Source organism: Salminus brasiliensis, chromosome 6 (assembly GCF_030463535.1).
Source record: "Salminus brasiliensis chromosome 6, fSalBra1.hap2, whole genome shotgun sequence".
NCBI lineage: Eukaryota > Metazoa > Chordata > Actinopteri > Characiformes > Bryconidae > Salminus > Salminus brasiliensis.
The window spans coordinates 708,709-731,521 of NC_132883.1; the positions used below are offsets into that span (position 1 = coordinate 708,709).

The following is a 22,813-nucleotide window of genomic DNA, read 5'->3' on the forward strand; positions in this document are numbered from 1 at the left end:
CCTGTAAAGCTGCTGTTTGGAGATAGGAGGTTTTTTGGCACCACAAAGCAGAACTATCTGCTGTGTTTTTGCTGAGCTGTCGAAATCTGTCTAAATTTATCACCGACTCCTTTCACTTCTCCAAATTCCTCCTGCAGCTCGCGGCAGCCGAGAGGGAGCAGATGAATACAAGTCATATAACTGAGAGACTCTGCTTCACTGGACTGGGCTGGTAAAGGCTGAAGGTCTGCGGATGGAGACACTGTGTAGCGCTCCACGCTGACTGCTGCAGCTGGGGGTGGGGGGGCATGTCTGACCTGGCTGGTCCGGATGGCCGCTGTGGTTGAGCTCCAGGTGTGTGAGGGTGTGTTATCGGACTGTGACGCAGGAGAAGCTGGATGAAGGACTGCGGAGCTTATCAGCTCAGCCTGCAGCTGCTAGATTGTTTCCAGTGGAAAAGCAGAGGCCTGGTACCTCCTCTAGCAGCGGCTGTGTGAGGAGGCGCTGACGGTGTGAAGCGAGGTTCTGCTAATCAGGGTGCAGGAGTGCAGAAGTGCAGAAGTGAGAGACTGTAGCTTTTAATATTGTAATAATTCCCCAATAATACAATCATCTAGTTATCATTTAGTTCATTAAACGAATAATAAAGTCATACCCAATCATGTAAACGAGCAAATAATCAACCTGGAAATATTAATAATAATTGAATAATAACGAGGGAAGGTTATTGTATTACATAATTGGTAGAAACAGGATGACAGTGGCGCTCATCACCCTGTATTACATTATTGGACAAGTATTATTACAGTAATAAGTGCTACAGGACCCAATATCTGTACACGAGGGTTCCTTACTAAAGGCAGTTTTTTCATGCAGAGCTTTGGATGCTTCAGTGATTCTTCGCCTGATTAAAGCTCTCTTTTTATTGGTGGAAAAACGTTTGTAGATGGTTCTATAAAAAGGACTTCAGTATTGAGTGATAGAACACATTTCAGCAGTACCATATAGAACCTTGTTTCGTAGTGTAGCATAGGGCTAATTATCACATCATCCTCTTTTTAAGACAAAATTAGGATTTCCAATAATATTTTAACCCAAAAGCTTCCTTTAATCAACAATACTAAATATATAATCTGTGTAAAATACCACAATTTAACTATATATATATATATATAAAACCCTTTATCTTTTGCTAATAAACGGTTTTACCACTATGCATCAACTTGTATGAAAAACAAGACGAACAAGAATCAACATATAATTACAATAGCTTATACAATATATAATAAAGTATAAATATGTATAATATAATATATATTTATTTTGTTAAAAATTAAAACACAGAAACATCCATATTATGATCAGAGTTAGTATTATCATGTGTTTTCTGATTCAATATCCAGCATTTGATTGCCTAATTTTTCGTAATCAACACGTTGCTGTAAATATTGTATGACAATACCTCATAAATAAATAATCTGTTGATGATGTTGATCCCACTCCCCCAAACGCTCTCATGTAAGGTGAAATTGGACCAGTACCACTTCTGAGTTAACTGGGTTGTTTTATTGCCTAACTTTGTCCAGACTGAGAGAAGCACAGCATAAGCAGCAGAGCAGCGCCACCTGGAGCAGTGGGGTTTAAGTGTCTAACCCAAAGCCAGGGTTACTCAATAATTACTAGAATTTGAACTCACAACCTTCCTGTTGTTGGCTTCGCCTCTTTTTAACCAAAACAGTTCTCTGCACTGTGCCATAGAAGAACCATTTTTATTTAGAACATTATTTAGAGAACCATTTATGTCCATGACTTTTCTAAGATTAAAAACCTCCAACAGTGTACAAACACCCTTAAACTGGTGCACTAAGTGCTGGCTCTGTCATCCGGGACTCGCAGGTTCGATTCCCAGTGATGCCACAGTCATCCACATGCCATGTCATCCATGACCGAGATTTCCAGAGAGCAGAACTGTCCTCGCTTTGGAAATGGGTGAGTATGATATATTTAAATTATAATAAATATGATGGTTTAATGAGGTTTTATGACATCACAAACAGCGTTCAGCATGTGCTGCAGAAATGCTTAAAAACTAACTTAAAAACTTCATGAAATGGGCTCTTGATGGCAGAAATTCTAACACACATCTGTGTGTTTGGAGAGAACTCACACACACACATACCATATTCAGAACAAACGGGTCCAAGTGAGGCTTAAAATACATGATTCTTTAATAATGATATAAAATATGTACAAAACAGCCGAGTTTCAGGCTGCAGTTTAACGATTGTGCCATTCAACATTCTACACATTTACTCACAGTCTGCCAGAAAGTACCAACACAAGACATTCACGTGTAGACTACACTGCAAAAAATGTGAAATCATCATAAATCACATAAATTTCACTTTCAGGTTTTTTTTTCATAAGTACATAAAAAATAATAAAAACTGTACATTCTTCATTTTTTTCACTCGACAAAAATACATTCAGCATGTTCTACCACTCTGAACAACCCGCCCTGGTTCCACCTGCCTCTCACACACACACCCTTACAGCTGACGTGGCTGCAGTGTCTACAGTGCGCTGTGAGCAGGGCCGGTGAGCAGTATTTACCCCTTTAGGAAATTGGATCTAAAGGCTTGTGCTTAACTGCATTAAGTGTGTTTCTAAGGTAAACGTTCATACAGGGATATTTTATAGTTGTTAGAGATGTGCAAAGCATCCTAACCCCACCCTCCAGTAAAAGTGCTGTTCCTGCGGTGTAGAATAACAACAGCAGTAAAAGTGAATCTTCCCAAGAGATCGGACGTAGCAGCTCTTAGACTACTACAGTCCCGAGTGCCGTCTCCAGTATCCTCAAGATTACATGTCAGATCCCCTCAGTTTCTCCAGAACTCACAGTTCTATTTTGCAGACTGTTTGGCAGAGTAGTGTGTGGTTTGGGATACAGCCACAGCCACTCAGAGGCTCCGCCCATACTTCAAAAGAGTGTCTGATTTCTAAGCAAATCAGGATTGTGTCAGCTGTGTTCTGATTGGCTGTTTGAGTGTCTATAAGTGTCTGTAGTGATGGAGAACCAAGGCTTTCTGAAACTCTGAACCAAGTAAAAGAATCAATCCGATAAATGACCACGCATGCCGGCGCCACCCGCTGGTCAGATTAGTGTAAATGCATTGCAAATTGCAAAAAAATCAGCGAATCAGCAAATGTTTACATTCTAATTATTTTGATGTTGTTGTTGTTGCCAAATTTACTTTAAATTATTCTGATTTAAATCATTTAAATATTTAAAAAATATTTTGTTAAATTTGTTATTTTGCTTTGCATTTTTCCACTGGACCACTCTGAGCCCTTTTTTCAGTTTGTTTTGACAGGATCTCACTAAAGCTACATTTAAAACATGAAGAGATATTTAATATTTACCACTAAACAATACTTTCAAACATTTTAAGAAGTCCATAAAAGTAATCACAAAAAAGCTGTGAAATCACGTTGGGTATGACAGATATGCTCGATGAGTAGAAGTCAAAATATTGATTACACTGTAGAACTGTTTTCACTGCTATTCTAAAAGGTGGAAAATAGAAAAAAAGAAGAAAAACAAAACAAAAAAAAAACAATAATAATAAAGAAAGCACTTTTAGGAGCAGGTGTGTCCAAACTTTTGATTGTGCCTTCTGCTGACCAGAGTGTTGATACACTTTATGCCCAAAAGTTTGCGGACACCCCTCCATCAAGTACTTTTGTGATGAGATGAAGAGGTGGGGATGATGAGGTGGCGTGGTGATCATCCTCCAACATCCCGACCTCACTAACACTGCTCTTGTCGCTGAATGCAATCAAATCCTCACAGCAATGCTCCTCCTCCAAAATTTAGTAGAAAGTCTTCTTCTCTGGACAGTAGAGACAGTTACTCCAACAGAAGCAGGATCAGCTCTTTTAATACCCTTGATTCCAGAAGAAACAATGAATCAGCAGTGTCCCAATACTTTTGTCCATATAGTGTATCTCACTGTACACTATATGGATCAGAATCAGAGTCAAACCCCACCTAATCCAAGCTTCAGTCCAGACCTCATTCCTTCTACACCTCCTCACTTCTAAAGCAGCATTATGCAGGAGTTAGTATTTTTTGCTCCTGGGCTTCCACTACAGGAAGGTGGTGTAATTCACTTGTACCTCACTGCTGTAAATACAAATCACGATTTGAGCCACCACTAGAGGACACACTGTACACGTGCCATTCTGGACAGTGTGAGAGCTGCAGAAGCTTGATCTGAAGGTGGAGCAGCATGTGGGTGGAGGTGGTAGAGTAACACTACAGGATTTTACACTAATATGACTCTATGGGTTCTGCAGCGTTACACAGCAGCAGTTCTGGAGAGAGGTTCTCCTCCTGCAGCTTCACCACCAAACCTCCATAGTGCAGTAGCAGCAGCAGCGCTCCGGCCCGGAGTGGGAATGACGGAGACGCCCTTCTCTCTGTTCCAGTCAGTGGAGCATCAGGATGATCCTGAAGCTGATGATTTAAGGTGGATCTGATACAGGGGGATGGTTTAAGGTGGAGCTGATACAGTATGATGATTTAAGGTGGAGCTGATGCAGGGTGATGGTTTAAGGTGGAGCTGATGCAGGGTGATGATTTAAGGTGGAACTGATACAGGATGATGATTTAAGGTGGAGCTGATGCAGGATGATGGTTTAAGGTGGAGCTGATGCAGGATGATGGTTTAAGGTGGAGCTGATACAGGATGATGGTTTAAGGTGGAGCTGATGCAGGATGATGGTTTAAGGTGGAGCTGATGCAGGATGATGGTTTAAGGTGGAGCTGATACAGGATGATGGTTTAAGGTGGAGCTGATGCAGGATGATGGTTTAAGGTGGAGCTGATACAGGATGATGGTTTAAAAATGATCAAAGAAGATGATTAATGCAGTGTACCTAATCAGTACAGTGATTAATGCGTTTCGTAGCTTCAGTGTGAAACTATAGAAGCAACCTTCAGACACTGAACACAGTGGTTTTTGGAGGGGGGCTGGCTGTGAGTCATGTGAGCTCTTTACTGTGAGTCTCGGCAGCTGAGCTGAAGGTTACGACGGCAGACTGTGAGGAGTGAACGTCCTCAGAGCAGACTCTCTGTCTCCATGCTGGGGTTTAGAGTGAGCTGATTTGTGGGATTCCTCGGGAGATTGATGTGAAAACGAGTTTCTGTATTTCTCCTGGTAAAGCGTCCGCTCTTCAAGCCTATTGGTCAGTTGCAGCACGTCATGCTGGAGCCTGTAGTACCTCTTCAGAAGCACCCGCTGGAACAGTTCCTCCTGCAGAACACACACCGGGTCACAGCGCTGTTAGGACATGTGTGAGTGGAACCATTCAGTATCTACTACAAATTATCCAGTATCCACAAAGAAGATTTTCAGAATCTAGTATGTATTAATCAGTATTCACTATGAAATATTCAGCATCTACTATAAATTATTATTATTTACTATACTAATATGAATTATTTAGTATACTAATATGAATTATGCTGTATTTACTATGAATTATTCAGTATGTTCTAGGTTATTCACTATCCACTATGAATTATTCTGTTATTAAATGCTTTAATATCCACTGTGAATTATGTAACCAAATATGGAACATTAGTATTGTGTGTATTTTAGTCTTAGTCCTTGTTTTAATTTTGTGTAAAACATTTGACTCTAACCATAAATGGTTTAACTCTCATCTGACCAAATTATATTAATGCTAAAACTGATCTAACAAACCCCAACCCTAACCTAAACCCTAACCCTACCTCAAAACCCAACCCAAACCCCAACCCCAACTCAAACCCTATCTCAAACCCCAACCCTAACCTAAACCCTTACCCTACCTCAAAACTCAACCCAAACCCCAACCCCAACTCAAACCCCAACCCTACCTCAAAACCCAACCCAAACCCCAACCCCAACTCAAACCCTAACTCAAACCCCAACCCCAACTCAAACCCCAACCCTACCTCAAAACCCAACCCAAACCCCAACTCAAACCCTAACTCAAACCCCAACCCTAACCCAAACCCTAACCCTACCTCAAAACCCAACCCAAACCCCAACCCCAACTCAAACCCTAACTCAAACCCCAACCCTAACTCAAACCCTAACCCTACCTCAAAACCCAACCCAAACCCCAACCCCAACTCAAACCCTAACTCAAACCCTAACCCTACCTCAAAACCCAACCCAAACCCCAACCCTAACTCAAACCCTACCTAAAACCCCAATCAAAACCCTAACCTAAACCCCAACCCAACCCTAACTCAAACCCTAACCCTACCTCAAAACCCAACCCAAACCCCAACCCCAACTCAAACCCTAACTCAAACCCTACCTAAAACCCCAATCAAAACCCTAACTCAAACCCCAACCCAACCCTAACCCAAACCCCAACCCTGACCCAAACCCCAACCCTAACTCAAACCCAAACCCAACCCAAACCCCAATCCTAACTCAAACCCTACCTAAAACCCCAACCCAAACCCCAACCCTAACTCAAACCCCAACCCTAACTCAAAACTTAACCCTAACTCAAACCCTAATCCTACCTCAAACCCAAACCCAACCCAAACCCAAACCCTAACTCAAACCCAAACCCTAACTCAAACCCCAATCCTACCTCAAACCCAAACCCAACCCAAACCCAAACCCTAACTCAAACCCAAACCCTAACTCAAACCCCAATCCTACCTCAAACCCAAACCCAACCCAAACCCAAACCCTAACTCAAACCCAAACCCTAACTCAAACCCAAACCCTAACTCAAACCCCAATCCTACATCAAAACCTAACCCTAACCCCAACCCTAACTCAAACCCTACCTAAAACCCCAATCAAAACCCTAACCCTAACCCAAACCCCAACCCTAATTTAAAACCTAACCCTAATCCTAAACTAGAGTCTAATTCTAACAGTAACTCTGACTCTATTCACAACAGTTTCACCAGACAGCCTATGAAGACATGGGCAGATCATCTGTAGAGGAGCCTGATTATCATGAGGTTGTTCTCCACTGATACTCACTGTCATTTGCTGTGCAGTTGGTGCATGACGGCGCCCCCTCTTGGGCTTGGCGCAGTATTTTTCCAGATGCTGTAGGTCGCAGCCTTTAATGCAGCACTGCTCCACAATGCCTTTACCCCGAGATCGGGGGCCTCCATTTCTTGCCCCACCAACACGACCTAATACACACACACACACACACACACACACAGACACAGACCAGATGACTTCCAATGATAGCTTATCATAAATAACAGTGTCAGAGTCTATTCGAGGCGAGTGTTAGCGAGATGCTACTTTGTGGGATATAAACATCCAATACTTGTCAGCCCTGTTAGCCTTGTAGCTCCAGAAGTACACCAAACCTGCCATGGCTGATCGAACATATTAGGGCATATCACCGCCTGGCATGTAAGCATACTGTCGCTGTCATGCAGAAACCTTGTATCTCTAAAACATCAGCTATACAGGAGGAGGATAAAACCTTCTACACTTTCAACTGAAGTCAATATAAAAGATTTTATTCCAGGTTGTTTTGGAGCATTTCTATTGGTCCATTTATTCCATTCTAACCCCACAGGCATTAATCTGGAGCTGGTCCCCCCCTGCAGCACTACCAGCAGCAGCAGGTCTGGAGCTCTGCAGCTCTACCAGCAGCAGCAGGTCTGGAGCTCTGCTGCAGTTACTGAGTCAGTTGGAGGCTTTTCTGCACTCTGCTCTGAGCTCAGCACTCGGCCCTGACCCCGCTCTGTAGCTTTACGTGGTCTGACAGACACTCGGTGGCTGAGCTGCTCTCTGTGAGCTGTTCCTCCTAAACTCTTCCACTGTTCAATAATAACACCACTCACAGATGATGGAGGAAGATCTAGGAGGGAGGAGATTTCTCCAGCTGACTTGTTGTTGTTGGTGCAGCGGTGTCTCCTATTACATACAGAACCACGCTGGAGTTCAGTGAGCTCTTCAGAACCTCCCCTTCTTTGTGTGGAAGAAAGACAGACTGCAAAACTAGGGGCTGGATTTTGTGAGGTGTGTCCCAATACTTTTGTCCATATAGTGTATGAACTATCCCTGAAAGCCAGGCTGTGGAAGAGTAATTCTCTAAATGCAGTGAAAGCCTGAGAGTCTGGATGTCCGTGGAGGAAGCGTGTTTTGTGAGGAACAGGAGGGCAACAGCTGAAGACTGACAGTATTCATTTTTTTCTGAAATTGTTACAGAGATAAAGCCTATTATTGCAGCGTTTATCACTCAGGCTGTGTCATTATGTTCCTTCAGACATTCATATAACCAGAGAGAGAGAAAGCCGGAGAGAAAGAGAGAGAGAGAGATTGGAGGGTGGCCTTGGCTGGGGAACAGGGTGAAAGGGCTCAGAGGAACGAGAGAGAGAGCTCTGACGTCAACAAATTAGAATCAGAAAGGCAGAGAACATGAGCGAGCGATGAGCGATGAGATTAGTGTGTTGTTTAATGAGTAAACACTATCAGAACTATTTCCACTCTGACCACAGCACTGCTTCATAACGGTCTGGCTATCGGAGCCGTCTGAGTGACTTATTTGACTGGCACGTTTGCAGGCTGAGGTGTCAGCGGAACGGTGCGATAACGCAGAGCGTATCTCAGAGTGGTAAGGTCAGTTTTCACGAACTGATGTAAACTGTTGTGATTATATTCTCCTCAGTTGAAAATAAGCGTAGAGAGCATTCCTGTAGTGCAGGGTGTAAAACACTGACTGTGTACCCCGCTGAAACATCCTGCTGAAGGCCTGCTTCGGCTGGTGGCTGGTTTCAGATGGTCTAAGTTGGTCTTCGATGGTCATGGTGGTCAAAAAGCTGGTCAACTAGCTAGGTAATGGGAAATACACTGTGTCCAAATATTTGTGGACACCCCTTCTAATGAATGCATTCAGCTGCTTTAACCTGCACCCATTGCTGACACAGATGTGCAAATGAATACACAGCTTGTCTAGTCCCTGTAGAGAAGAAGTACTGCCAATAGAATAGGACCAGGTAGGGCCAGGTGTGGGCTAGAGGGGTATAAAGCCCCCCAGCATTGAGGAGCTGTGGAGCAGTGGAAGAACTGTGTTCTCTGGAATGATGGTGGTGGAGCTCCATCCAGTACTTTTGGATGGGATGAGTTGGGGATGATAAGGTGGGGTCATCATCCAACATCCTGACCTCACTATCACTCTTGTTGCTAAATGCAATCAAATCCTCACAGCAATGCTTTAATCCAGAATCTAGTAGAAAGTCTTCTTCTCTGGACAGTAGAGACAGTTACTCCAACAGAAGCAGGATCAGCTCTTTAATCCCCTTGATTTCAGAAGAAACAGTGAATGAGCAGGTGTCCCAATACTTTTGTCCCTATAGTGTAGATAACAGTAGGATTAGGGACTGTGTGATGTGTGTGTGTGTGTGTGTGTGTGTGTGCGCGCGTGTTTTTGTACCTCTGTAGAACCCTCTGTCTCCACACACAAACTCCAGATCCGCAATGAGCTCGGTTCCACACCGCTGTGTAGCCGCATCCCCCAGCTCGGGCAGAACCGCAACACACAGCAGTGCGCAGAACACACACACACTCCGCCAGCACAGCACCTGTTCAGGAGAACCAATCACACACCTGTAGAGTTATCACAGCGCAGAAAACACTCCTCACGCTCTCCATCGCTAAACAACAACACACAGCGGCATTCCTTAGCAATCAGCGCAGTGTGTGTGTGTGTGTGTGTGTGTGTGTGTGTGTGTGTGTGTTCAGGCTGATAATGAACCGATTTGATTGTACAAACTCATGGCCACTGAAATAAGATAATATATACCACAGTCAAAAGTTTGGGGACAAGCTTTTCAACCTGGTTTAAAATGTTGTGTTTATTTATTATTGTTATTTTTTATTGATTCGCTAAAGCGACAACAGTCTGTATCACAGAACCCGGATCGGTTCACCTCCCGGCCCACATATGCTGCAAAACAGTCCCTCCTGAATTTCCTGTTTTTTGTGATGTCACAAAAACCAACACATTTGCATACCTCTGGAGGTTCAGCCTACAGTAGTTTAGCTCCACCCATTAGAAACAAAGTCATAAGGAGTGTTTCAGTTAAACTGTGTTTTGAATGAGGCACAGTAAATATTAGCCAATTACAACAGAGCTCATTTACATATAAGTGTGAAAAACAGTCTGGATAAAAAGAGGCTGCAAATGGTTGTGATTATAGATTTCAAAATAAGGAACAAGAAAATATGATATGTAAGATATGGGCTCTTTAACATACAGTCTTATGCAAAAGTTTGTGCACCCCAGGCAAATTCCAGGTATTGTTGAAATGCAAAGTACAAATCCCTTCAGCACATTTTAATATGTAATTACTGTTTATTTACTACAGTAAACAGATTATTAATTATTAAATTAATAATATATATAAATGAGTTGTGTGCAAAAGTAATGGCACACTAAATATGTACATCTTTTTATTGTAGAGGATTTATTTTACATGTTTACACTCAGAACATAAATATGTGCCATTTGAACAAGGGTGCACAAACTTTTGCATAAGAGTTACACTTGTTTTTGCAATTAAAAACTGAAGGAACAGATACTAAACATTAAAATGAGCCAAACCTGTTAAATCAGGGAGGCTCTGAGTCTCAAACCTATATTTAGGTAAAAGCTGCTCTTCATACTGAGACAGGCCCTCTGATGAAGCTGGAGATCAATATAATAACCCATAGCTGATCATAACTGACTCAGGACTGAAAGGCTGCTCTTTACATCTAAAATAAAGATGAACTAAATAACTTTGTAAATGTGTAAATAACTGATTTGTAAATAACGCTTCTAATGTAGTTTTAGGCTCATAGTAAAGGCTGCATTAGCATTAGCAAACAATTAGCGAGTAGTGCTAGCTGTTTTATTCTGTTTTGTTGCTAAAAATCATTTGTTTTTGTTTTCAGAAGGGAAGGTGTTCTCGAACCTTCTGATATGAGCCTGAAAACAAACTCAAAAATATCTCATACTTTAAAAAGGGGGAATTTTCTCACAAGCTGAGGAAGCTCAGTCACAACCATCAGAACTGGCCAACCAGCACATCAACATAATACCAGTACAGTACCCAGCCCGCCGGCCCAGTACAGAGCGCCACAGCCCACCTAAACCAGCTTAAAACCACCATAATGACTTTCTGTCAGGCAATATGAAGGCCGTAATTAGCATAATGGCACGACCTATTCATAGACACACAAACACAGAGGCTGAAACACTGAGACACTCTGCATCTGATACACAACTCACACACACATAATTCACAGTACTCTCCAAAACCGACCACAGAACTCCAGAACTACCATGAGAGGAAAGCTCCTAAATTACACGAGTTCTGTCCAGCCAAAGTGCCAACATGGTCAAAACAAGCTTTGCAGTGGTCAGAGGCTCAGTGGTCAGAAGAGCTGCACTTCAATGCATTGCTTATAATATTTAACCTGCTTTTCTTAATTAAAGGAGGTCATTTATTCTTATACTCATTTATTTAAGTTCACTAAAGTGTATCTGCAGAGTTTACTGAAGGCAGAGAGATGCGTAAATTCATATTTTGTTTTAATATTGGCTCAAGATGTTTTATGCAAATGCATTCCAGACCATGCAACAGTGGAATTATGATATGATGTATGTGTTCAATTTTGCCTGTTATCTCCTCTGAAGCGATACTGATTTGGGTATATAACAGCTTCAGGTTAATGTAAATTGTATGTAATTATAAATATATTTATAAATCTATAAAATATAATTGTCTAGTAAATTCTGCACATTTTATAGCTGTTTATATTTTTTGCATCATTTCACCTCTCATATGATAAAGAATATTTTGCTGTATGCAGACTATATATCTATATATACCAGAATATGTAGAGATCACTGTAGCAGTCTGAACTTAACAGCATGTTAATGCAAGGAGACGTAACTCAAAAAGTTATTTCAGACCATTTCTATTGGTGCATTCATTGTGAAATGCTTTAAATAAATACAAATTTAAAAATATTTATCATATTTATCAGATTTTATGTGACAACAGAAATATACCATAATATTCCACACACTACACTTCTGCATGGGTTTGCAACCAGCTTTAGGAGGTTCTCTGTACTTGTCAATCTAATCTGTGTCTAATTGTGTTTGCAGACACTGGAGTGTGTGTGTGTGTGTGTGTGTATGTGTGTATTGTACCTGGAGCATGGATCCTGCAGCAGATAGTATGTATCCTTCATTGTGAGCCATGACTGCTGTGAGTCCAGTGTGTTTCTGCCCCCCTGTAGGCCGAATCTCCAGACTGACAAACACTCCACTGCTGTTTTATAGGTGGGCAGGATGGGCTGGGCCTCGAGAACACACACACACACACTCACACACACACACACACACTAATCGCACGTTATCATTCGCACACTGTCTCTTTGGTTCATCCATAGACATGCATGCACACCTACCACACACTGATCTTCAGAATTAAAGATCACATGTATATTTTTTTATATATATAACATTTGTCTTTGTGATGTCACAAAAATCAACATATTTACATATTTTCCCTTCTAATCAGCCTACAGCAGTTTAGCTCCTCCCATTCAGACTAAAGTTATGCCTGATATAGTTCATCTTAGGTGTCCTGCTGTGGGATCTGACACCAAGACTAGCGTTAGCAGCAGATCCTTTAAGTCCTATAAGTTGTGAGGTGGGCGGAGCCTCCATGAGCATTAGTAAGAGCCTTGGGTGCCCGTGACCCTGTCGCCGGTTGACTGATTGTCCTTCCTTGGAGCACTTTTGATAGGTCCTGACCACGGCATACCGGGAGAGAACATCCCACAAGACCTGCCTGATGTCCTGAAGATGTTCTGATACAGTCATTATCTAGAACATCACAGATTGGTTCTTGTCAAAGTGTCTCAGGTTCTTACGCTTGTCCATTTTTCCTGATTCATCACCTTCATCACCTTCAAGACCTGACCGTTCACTCACTGCCTAATATGTAGATCCATCCCCCAACAGACAGGAGCCACTGGACCCAGATCAGCAGTGTTTTTCAGTTTATCTTATTCAGTGGTTGTAATGTTATGGCTGATTGTTGTGTTTCTAGCATCAACAGTTCATAAGTTTGGACTAAAGGTTTTTATTTTCTATTTTTGGGTAAAAATGTATTTTAAACAGATACTGAATGTTTCAGCAGTGCATATAATTTGATTGTAAGATTGAAAACCCTTTTAAATCCAGTCAGTATGTGTATACATTTTATATACATCTATACATTATAAATTTTTATATACATCTAATGTTATGAATATTATTTAGTTCTTTTTGCAAATTTGTACTAAAAAACACATATAGATATAATTACTTACAACAAGCACATAGTTATAATAATGTCATGACCATCAGTATATTAGTTTCAGTTATTGTTTTATTTATAGATCTTACATATATATAGATATATTATATTTTACATATGTATAGATTTTACAAAAATAAAAAAGAGAAAAATGATAAATGGACTCCAGGCTCCTACACTTCAGGCCTCTGGCGGAGTGTTCACATCATTGCTGATGACAGCGGGGGAGTTTTATCATCACTGGAGATGATATTAATGAAGAAGAGCTTCTGCAGTGAAGTGTGAGGTGATAGTGAGAGGAACAGCCGGCAATCAGATAAACAAACAGAGAACAAACAACTCAGAACAAAGACATGATGTAACTCATCAGAGTCACGTCTATCAGAGAGGAAACAGTCCAGCAGTCCCTGCGTTTACTCCAGCCTCACTTCCTACTAACCATCAGCGCAGTGGAACAACCAACTGAACACTGCTTATTAATGTTTTAGGCTGTAATTGTTGCTTATTTAACAAAAAAAACAAAGCCACACACACACCCAAAGCCACACACACACACAGTACCATACTTACATACACATTATGTAATATACTACATTATATAAAACAAACAAATGAAACGTCTGTCAGTTAAATATAGAAACACAGTAACATAATGCAGTCAGGGTCACATTTACTGAGCTACACTTCAAACTAAATGGGTTCTACATGGTGCTAAAAGGATTCTTTGACTGGTCATAAGAGTGAAACTTTCCGCTACTATAACACACCACCTACAAAAGGAAAAGTGAACCTGGAGCTCAACAGAACCATTTTCAATGATTACATAAAGAACCGTATACAATTGATTTTCCTTGTGTGTGAAGAATTACTCAAGCATTCAAAGGTTTTTGAGTTGCATTTGGTTCTATATAGAACCATTGTCTTTAGTGGAGAACCCTTGGGGAACCCCATTTTTAGGAATATAGAGCATTTTCTATATTGAATAGAACTGTAACTATGTTCTGCTTCAGTATTTTCTAGAACTGTGTTTAATATGAATATTTTCTGGAACTTGATTCGGCTTTGATGTTTTCCAGAACTTCTTTATGCTTTGATATTTTCTTAAACTCTTTTATGCGTTGCTGTTTTCTACAACTTTTATGCTTTGATGTTTTTACAACTCTTTTATGCTTTGATGCTTTCTAAAACTCTTTTATGCTTTTATGTTTTCTACAACTCTTTCATGCTTTGATGCTTTCTAGAACTCTTTCATGCTTTGATGCTTTCTAGAACTCTTTTATGCTTGGATGTTTTCTACAACTCTTTTATGCTTTCATGCTTTCTAAAACTCTTTTATGCTTTGATGTTTTCCAGAACTCCTTTATGCTTTGATGTTTTCTAGAACTCTTTTATGCTTTGATGTTTTCTAGAATCATGTTCTATTCTGATGGTTTTTTAAACTGTATCAAGTTCAGTTTTGATGTTTTCTGGAAATATTATCTGGAACCGCCTCACTGCTGACTGTTTAGCGTGTCCAGCTTGGCATGCATGTTCCTCAGTGAATTCTGAATGCGTCTGATCCTCTCTTCTCGCTCCAGAGCCTCAAAATCCAGATTTTCTGAAGGCAACATAAAGCAGGGTAGAACACCCTCACCTCCGTTCTGCAGATTCTCAGGGGGAGGAGTCTCAGTGACCTGAGCTCTGTTCTGATGTTCTTCCAGCGTTGGTTCTTCTGACCTACTGCAGAACATTCCATCATTCACAACCACATCAGCACCACTCCAACCTTTCGCCAGGGAAGTGATGTGGGATATAACAGGAAAACTTTCCAAAGAGCTTCTGTGATCTTTAGCAGCTAAACTACCTTCTTCAGCAGTGCAACCATCAGTGACATCAGCATCAACTTCAGTGCCACCCTGGAGTTCACAGCTGATGCTAATGCTAAGACTGGTGCTAGCAGCATTGGACGTCTGAGCGTCAAATTTGTTCACATTCACATCCTTCAGATTCAAATGATCTTCTCCTTCCGCTAGCTGTTCATCAGCCTGCTGGCCTGGATCTGGAGCTTCCTCAGCGCTCTCCATTGGCTCATCCTTATAGCGAACACCTACATCACTCTCTCTAGCGCATTCTTCTCTTAATGGACACCCAGCTTCTCTTCTCAATGGTTCTTTTTCTGCTTCTTCTGCCTGGCCGCCTTCTTCCTGAAATATAAACAAGCATCAGAGTGACCATTACGGCCGCAGGGCTGTCTGTGTTTCCTACATGTATTCAATTATACAAAAACCTCCACCCTGAAAGGAGTTCTGAAAAAGCATAGCAACCACTTAACAACAACCTTCCAACTACCTAAAATGTCATAGGAATCTGCCTAGTAACTTCTTAACAACTGTCTAGAACACCATATCTACCACCTGTCAAACCAGAGACCACAGCAACAACTTAACAACATCCCTAGCGACATAGAATGTCAGAGCAACCACCAATGATACCATTGCAACTGCCCAGCAACCACCTGCCTAGCAAGCACCTGAGATACCACAGCAGCAACTTAACAACAACTTAGTGACTACGTGGAATGTCAGAGCAACCACCGATGATACCATTGCAACTGACTAATAACTTCTTGACAACTACCTGGAACACCTGAGATACCACAGCAACCACGGAACAACAACCTAATGAGTACCTGGAATATTACATTACCCACCAAAGACACCACTGCAACTCCTTAACAACTACCTAAAACACCAGAACAACCACCTACCAACCACCTGAGATACCACAGCAACCACTTAACATCTCTTAGCCTCCATAGCGACTACCTGGATTGTCAGATTAACCACCAAAGACATCTACTACAACTGCCCAGCAACTCCTTAACAACTACTTGGAACATCGGGTAGCCTAGCAACCACCAAAGATACCATTGCAACTGCCTAGTAACTCCTTAACACTTGGAACACAGCAACCATGGAACAACAACCTAGTGACTACCTGGAATATTACATTAACCTCCAAAGACACCACTGCAACTCCTTAACAACTACCTAAAATACCAGAACAACCACCTACCAACCACCTGAGATACCGCAGCAACCACATAAAAATAATGTAGCGACTACCTGTAAATGTCATAACAACCAACAAAGACACCACTGACACTGCCTTAACAACTACCTTAAACACCATATCAACCACCCGGCAAACCACAGAAACCACAAAACAACCTAGCAACTAACTGGAATACCACTAGCAACACCCGAGCAACCACCTGATACCACTGCAACTGTCCTTAACAAGCGATATGCTACAAGACACAATGCTGTACAACCTGTAATGAGCATTACCTGAACCCAAACAGCAGGAGGCGCTCTGCCCACTTTCCTAACCTGTAAGTATACATTCAGTGCAGACTGATTTACTCAGTCAGTCAATTCAAATAATCCACTAAAGAAAATCTACCTTAACGCAGCAAGTACAGCTATAGCATATACTGTAGAGGGCGCTGTGGAGTCGCCATCATGCTTACAGGAAACGGGGAGGGAGGTTTCCGGGAGGCCATGACAGGTACGCTGAAGCTCCGTGAATCTGCTTGACCTCTCTTTTTCTTCCGCACTGAGAGGAATATCTGACCGCTGTAAAGGATGACGGCGTTCCGCCTGAGGCTGGACACTGCTGGGGCATCCCGCTGCTCCGCCTGCGGAGAGCATTTACCTGAGGACAGAAACCTGTGGAAGATTCTGGAAGCTGTGGGATTGGAGCTGATGACCGGCATCCTGACATGACCCCGGGTCAGAAAGCGGTGGGTCTGTGCCGTCCCGTAGGTGGAGGCTCCTTTCTTTCGCAGCTCAACTGGACAGATCCACGTGGCCATCTGAGACGAGCCGTCTACGGACCTCTCTGGCCCACTTGGCGACGGCTGCATGGCGATCTTCCTGGCGATGGATGAGGGAAGGCACTGCACAGGGACAGTTCTGACGCAGGCGTCTTTAGGGATGTAAACTTCAGTATTGTCCTCCGAAGGCATGATGAGTCCGTCTGGAGAGAGAAAAGCAATATCAACATAGAAGTTTACCTGTTTACATACCTCTAATACCATAGCAACCACATAGCAACATCCTAGCAACCATTTGTGTGGACATGTAAAGCCCTTAGCAATACTTCTGCAAAAAACTACTAAGCAGCCAGAAATGCATTAGCAAATACTGAAATACCATAGCAACTCTACAGCAACTACCTGGAATACCACAGCAACCACCTATCAACATATTAGCAACCACCACAAACAACCAAGCAACCAACTGAGACAGCATAGCAATCGCTTAAGAACAACCTAGGGACCCCATTGTATACCACAGCAACACAAAGTAACACACAAATATCATTGCAACTGCCAAACAACTTCTTAACAACTACCTAGATACCATATCAACCACCTAGCAACAACCATATATATCATAGCAACCACTTAGCAACAATTAAAAAACTACCTATCAACACATGGAACCATCAAAGATACCCTTTCAACTCCTAACAACTGCCTGAAATATCTTAGCAAGTAACTAGCAACCACCTGGGACACCACAGCAACCACCACAAACAACAAAGCAACCACCTGAGATAGCATAGCAAAAGCTTAAAAACAACCTAGGGACCCCATGGGATACCATAGCAACACAATGTAACACACAAACTACCACTGCAACTGCAACAACTTCTGAATAATGACCTAGATACCATAGCAACCACTTAGCAACAACCTAGTGACTACGTGGAACACTAACCACTACCAATTAACACATGTAACACAGGCTACCATATAACTATTTGAACTCCTTAACAACTGCCTGGAATATCTTAGCAACTACCTAGTAGAATAACCTAGGGATTCCACAGCAACACATAGTAACACACAAACAACCACCTAAGATACCACTGCAACAACTTCTGACTACTAACTACCTAGAACACCATATCAACCACCTAGCAACAGCCAGATATACCACAGCAACCACTTTGCAACAACCACCTGAGACACCATAGCAACCACCTGCAAATATTGTACAAAATACATAACAGCAATCAAGCATTCGGCACAGAAAACCGCTTGTAATTCTGCTTTTAATTTCTAAATTATTTATTATAGATAAATAAAGGTATTGTGTTATGTAACTTTAACAACTAAACAATCTGAAGCATGCAATGGTTTTTTTTTTTGTGATTGCTCTTTAAATTTGCATGATGTTAACTAGATCAAAGGCATTGTTTGATGTAGCAGGGGGGTGAGTTTGGGATGTTGTGACAAGGCAAGATTGCATAACCCCGAAGTCTCGAATCTCATTGGAGTAAAACACCTTTATATAACTTTAATATGCTGGATAATAAACAGTGTGTTACAGCTGCTGTGGGATATCTCAGCGAAGAGCTGAGATTATGATTCATAATTAAGAAAGAAAAAATATTATATAATATAATGAACACAGTGAATATTTTAGAAGCTTATATTTTAAATCGCTGCAGTAAAAGTAAACAATTAGGGCCTAATTTCTAGTTTTTAACAGGCTGAATTTGACTAGTTTGTCGAATTGTCCGTTCCACCTTAAATGGTGCTGCAGTTACATTCTGGCGCCCGAGGCGCCAGAATGTAACTGCAGCACCATTTAAGGTGGAACGGACAATTCGACAAACTAGACAAATTCATGTGCGGGTATTTTATTATCTTTCTCAGAAAATGTGTCTTATAAACACAAACACACCCAAATCACAGCATACCTGTTTCCTCCTGCACTCAAACGATATCCTAAAACCCAGGTGTAATTTCAGTTTCTATTTCCAGAACCTGAAACGCATCGCTTATGACTCTTGTTTTGGAGAAAACCGACCGGATCTGACGAACTTCCCGTAAGTTTTCATGCGTAATGTCAAACTAAAAGTCCTCTGTCGTTTCGCTGAAGATGCAGTTAAAAACACCGACAGCAGTTTGAGTATATATAAATATATAAACGAGACCACGTTTAATAAATGTATTGTTTCATTACAATTTCTTATTTAAATTTTCTAATTGTATTTCTCTGTATGTGTATGATGAAGCATGTCCATACATGACATATGCAATATGGTCAGAATACAATACTACAATTGTTTACATTTGCCATGCTGTAAATATCATTTGGGCCAGAGTGCGGATACTATTTGTGTTGTAAAAATATTTTGGGCCAGATTACAAACACTGTTCAGCCTTCATTTAGCCATATTGTAAATATAATTTGGGCCAATTAACAGATACTATTCAGCTTTCTTTAGGCCATATTTTAAATATAATTTGGGCCAATTACCAGATACTATTCATGTTGTAAAAATAATTTGGGCCAGATTACAGACACTATTCAGCCTTCATTTAGCCATATTGTAAATATAATTTGGGCCAATTAACAGATACTATTCAGCTTTCTTTAGGCCATATTTTAAATATAATTTGGGCCAATTACCAGATACTATTCATGTTGTAAAAATAATTTGGGCCAGATTAAAGACACTATTCAGCCTTCATTTAGCCATATTGTAAATATAATTTGGGCCAATTAACAGATACTATTCAGCTTTCTTTAGGCCATATTTTAAATATAATTTGGGCCAATTACCAGATACTATTCATGTTGTAAAAATAATTTGGGCCAGATTACAGACACTATTCAGCCTTCATTTAGCCATATTGTAAATATAATTTGGGCCAATTAACAGATACTATTCAGCCAGCTTTAGGCCATGTTGTAAATATCATTTTACAGACACTATTTAGCCTTCTTTAGGCCATGTTGTAAATATAATTGTACAGATACTATTCAGCCAGCTTTAGGCCATGTTGTAAATATCATTTTACAGACACTATTTAGCCTTCTTTAGGCCATGTTGTAAATATAATTTTACAGATACTATTCAGCCTTCTTTAGGCCATGTTGTAAATATCATTTTACAGATACTATTCATCCTTCTTTAGGCCATGTTGTAAATATCATTTTACAGACACTATTTAGCCTTCTTTAGGCCATGTTGTAAATATAATTTTACAGATACTATTCAGCCTTCTTTAGGCCATGTTGTAAATATCATTTTACAGATACTATTCAGCCTTCTTTAGGTCATGTTGTAAATATAATTTTACAGATACTATTTAGCCTTCTTTAGGCCATGTTATAAATATAATTTTACAGATACTATTCATCCTTCTTTAGGCCATGTTGTAAATATCATTTTACAGACACTATTTAGCCTTCTTTAGGCCATGTTGTAAATATAATTGTACAGATACTATTCAGCCAGCTTTAGGCCATGTTGTAAATATCATTTTACAGACACTATTTAGCCTTCTTTAGGCCATGTTGTAAATATAATTTTACAGATACTATTCAGCCTTCTTTAGGCCATGTTGTAAATATCATTTTACAGATACTATTCATCCTTCTTTAGGCCATGTTGTAAATATCATTTTACAGACACTATTTAGCCTTCTTTAGGCCATGTTGTAAATATAATTTTACAGATACTATTCAGCCTTCTTTAGGCCATGTTGTAAATATCATTTTACAGATACTATTCAGCCTTCTTTAGGTCATGTTGTAAATATAATTTTACAGATACTATTTAGCCTTCTTTAGGCCATGTTATAAATATAATTTTACAGATACTATTCATCCTTCTTTAGGCCATGTTGTAAATATCATTTTACAGATACTATTCATCCTTCTTTAGGCCATGTTGTAAATATCATTTTACAGACACTATTTAGCCTTCTTTAGGCCATGTTGTAAATATAATTTTACAGATACTATTCAGCCTTCTTTAGGCCATGTTGTAAATATCATTTTACAGATACTATTCAGCCTTCTTTAGGTCATGTTGTAAATATAATTTTACAGATACTATTTAGCCTTCTTTAGGCCATGTTATAAATATAATTTTACAGATACTATTCATCCTTCTTTAGGCCATGTTGTAAATATCATTTTACAGACACTATTTAGCCTTCTTTAGGCCATGTTGTAAATATAATTGTACAGATACTATTCAGCCAGCTTTAGGCCATGTTGTAAATATCATTTTACAGACACTATTTAGCCTTCTTTAGGCCATGTTGTAAATATAATTTTACAGATACTATTCAGCCTTCTTTAGGCCATGTTGTAAATATCATTTTACAGATACTATTCATCCTTCTTTAGGCCATGTTGTAAATATCATTTTACAGACACTATTTAGCCTTCTTTAGGCCATGTTGTAAATATAATTTTACAGATACTATTCAGCCTTCTTTAGGCCATGTTGTAAATATCATTTTACAGATACTATTCAGCCTTCTTTAGGTCATGTTGTAAATATAATTTTACAGATACTATTTAGCCTTCTTTAGGCCATGTTATAAATATAATTTTACAGATACTATTCATCCTTCTTTAGGCCATGTTGTAAATATCATTTTACAGACACTATTTAGCCTTCTTTAGGTCATGTTGTAAATATAATTTTACAGATACTATTTAGCCTTCTTTAGGCCATGTTGTAAATATAATTTTACAGATACTATTCAGCCTTCTTTAGGCCATGTTGTAAATATAATTTTACAGATACTATTTAGCCTTCTTTAGGCCATGTTGTAAATATCATTTTACAGATACTATTCAGCCTTCTTTAGGCCATGTTGTAAATATAATTTTACAGACACTATTTAGCCTTCTTTAGGCCATGTTGTAAATATAATTTTACATATACTATTCTGCCTTCTTTAGGTCATGTTGTAAATATAATTTTACAGATACTATTTAGCCTTCTTTAGGCCATGTTGTAAATATAATTTTACAGACACTATTTAGCCAGCTTTAGGCCATGTTGTAAATATAATTTTACAGATACTATTTAGCCTTCTTTAGGCCATGTTGTAAATATAATTTTACAGATACTATTCAGCCTTCTTTAGGTCATGTTGTAAATATAATTTTACAGATACTATTCAGCCTTCTTTAGGTCATGTTGTAAATATAATTTTACAGATACTATTCAGCCTTCTTTAGGCCATGTTGTAAATATCATTTTACAGATACTATTCATCCTTCTTTAGGCCATGTTGTAAATATCATTTTACAGACACTATTTAGCCTTCTTTAGGTCATGTTGTAAATATAATTTTACAGATACTATTTAGCCTTCTTTAGGCCATGTTGTAAATATAATTTTACAGATACTATTCATCCTTCTTTAGGCCATGTTGTAAATATCATTTTACAGACACTATTTAGCCTTCTTTAGGCCATGTTGTAAATATAAATTTACAGATACTATTCAGCCTTCTTTAGGTCATGTTGTAAATATAATTGTATAGATATTATTTAGCCTTCTTTAGGCCATGTTGTAAATATAATTGTACAGATATTATTTAGCCTTCTTTAGGCC

General features: G+C 39.8%; 2 protein-coding genes and 1 long non-coding RNA gene across 4 annotated transcripts; 1 reads left to right on the forward strand and 2 right to left on the reverse strand.

Moving 5' to 3' along the window:
• The first annotated feature begins 1,937 nt into the window (after positions 1-1,937).
• LOC140557117 (uncharacterized) lies at positions 1,938-8,262 on the forward strand. Of its 2 annotated transcripts, XR_011979796.1 has the most exons (4): positions 1,938-1,968; positions 5,208-5,338; positions 6,959-7,021; positions 7,603-8,262. It is a non-coding gene; the product is annotated as an uncharacterized lncRNA (long non-coding RNA). The 2 variants fall into 2 exon arrangements; XR_011979795.1 differs by lacking the exon at positions 1,938-1,968 and having other exon boundaries at positions 5,179-5,338.
• Positions 4,771-13,237, reverse strand: igf3 (insulin-like growth factor 3). Its single transcript, XM_072681264.1, has 4 exons — positions 12,232-13,237; positions 9,463-9,610; positions 7,044-7,201; positions 4,771-5,297 (listed from the first exon to the last, which is right to left on the reverse strand). The coding sequence occupies exons 1-4, from the start codon at positions 12,280-12,282 to the stop codon at positions 5,070-5,072; spliced, it is 585 nt and encodes a 194-aa protein (XP_072537365.1). The 5' UTR covers positions 12,283-13,237; the 3' UTR covers positions 4,771-5,069.
• A 214-nt stretch (positions 13,238-13,451) lies between these two features.
• LOC140557109 (uncharacterized) lies at positions 13,452-19,241 on the reverse strand. Its single transcript, XM_072681260.1, has 3 exons — positions 19,142-19,241; positions 16,899-17,407; positions 13,452-15,570 (listed from the first exon to the last, which is right to left on the reverse strand). The coding sequence occupies exons 2-3, from the start codon at positions 17,394-17,396 to the stop codon at positions 14,878-14,880; spliced, it is 1,191 nt and encodes a 396-aa protein (XP_072537361.1). The 5' UTR covers positions 17,397-17,407; positions 19,142-19,241; the 3' UTR covers positions 13,452-14,877.
• Between the last annotated feature and the right edge of the window lie 3,572 nt (positions 19,242-22,813).

Bases quoted from the DNA above. Each gene is read 5' to 3' on its own strand.
- igf3 (XM_072681264.1), bottom strand. From the start codon at position 12,282: ATGGCTCACAATGAAGGATACATACTATCTGCTGCAGGATCCATGCTC. The intron at 7,202-9,462 runs GTACAAAAACAC...TGTGTGTATTAG, and splicing joins AGACAGAGGGTTCTACAGAG to GTCGTGTTGGTGGGGCAAGA. The intron at 5,298-7,043 runs GTGAGTATCAGT...TGTGTTCTGCAG, and splicing joins CAACTGCACAGCAAATGACA to GAGGAACTGTTCCAGCGGGT.
- LOC140557109 (XM_072681260.1), bottom strand. From the start codon at position 17,396: ATGCCTTCGGAGGACAATACTGAAGTTTACATCCCTAAAGACGCCTGC. The intron at 15,571-16,898 runs GTAAGCATGATG...TTTATATTTCAG, and splicing joins AACCTCCCTCCCCGTTTCCT to GAAGAAGGCGGCCAGGCAGA.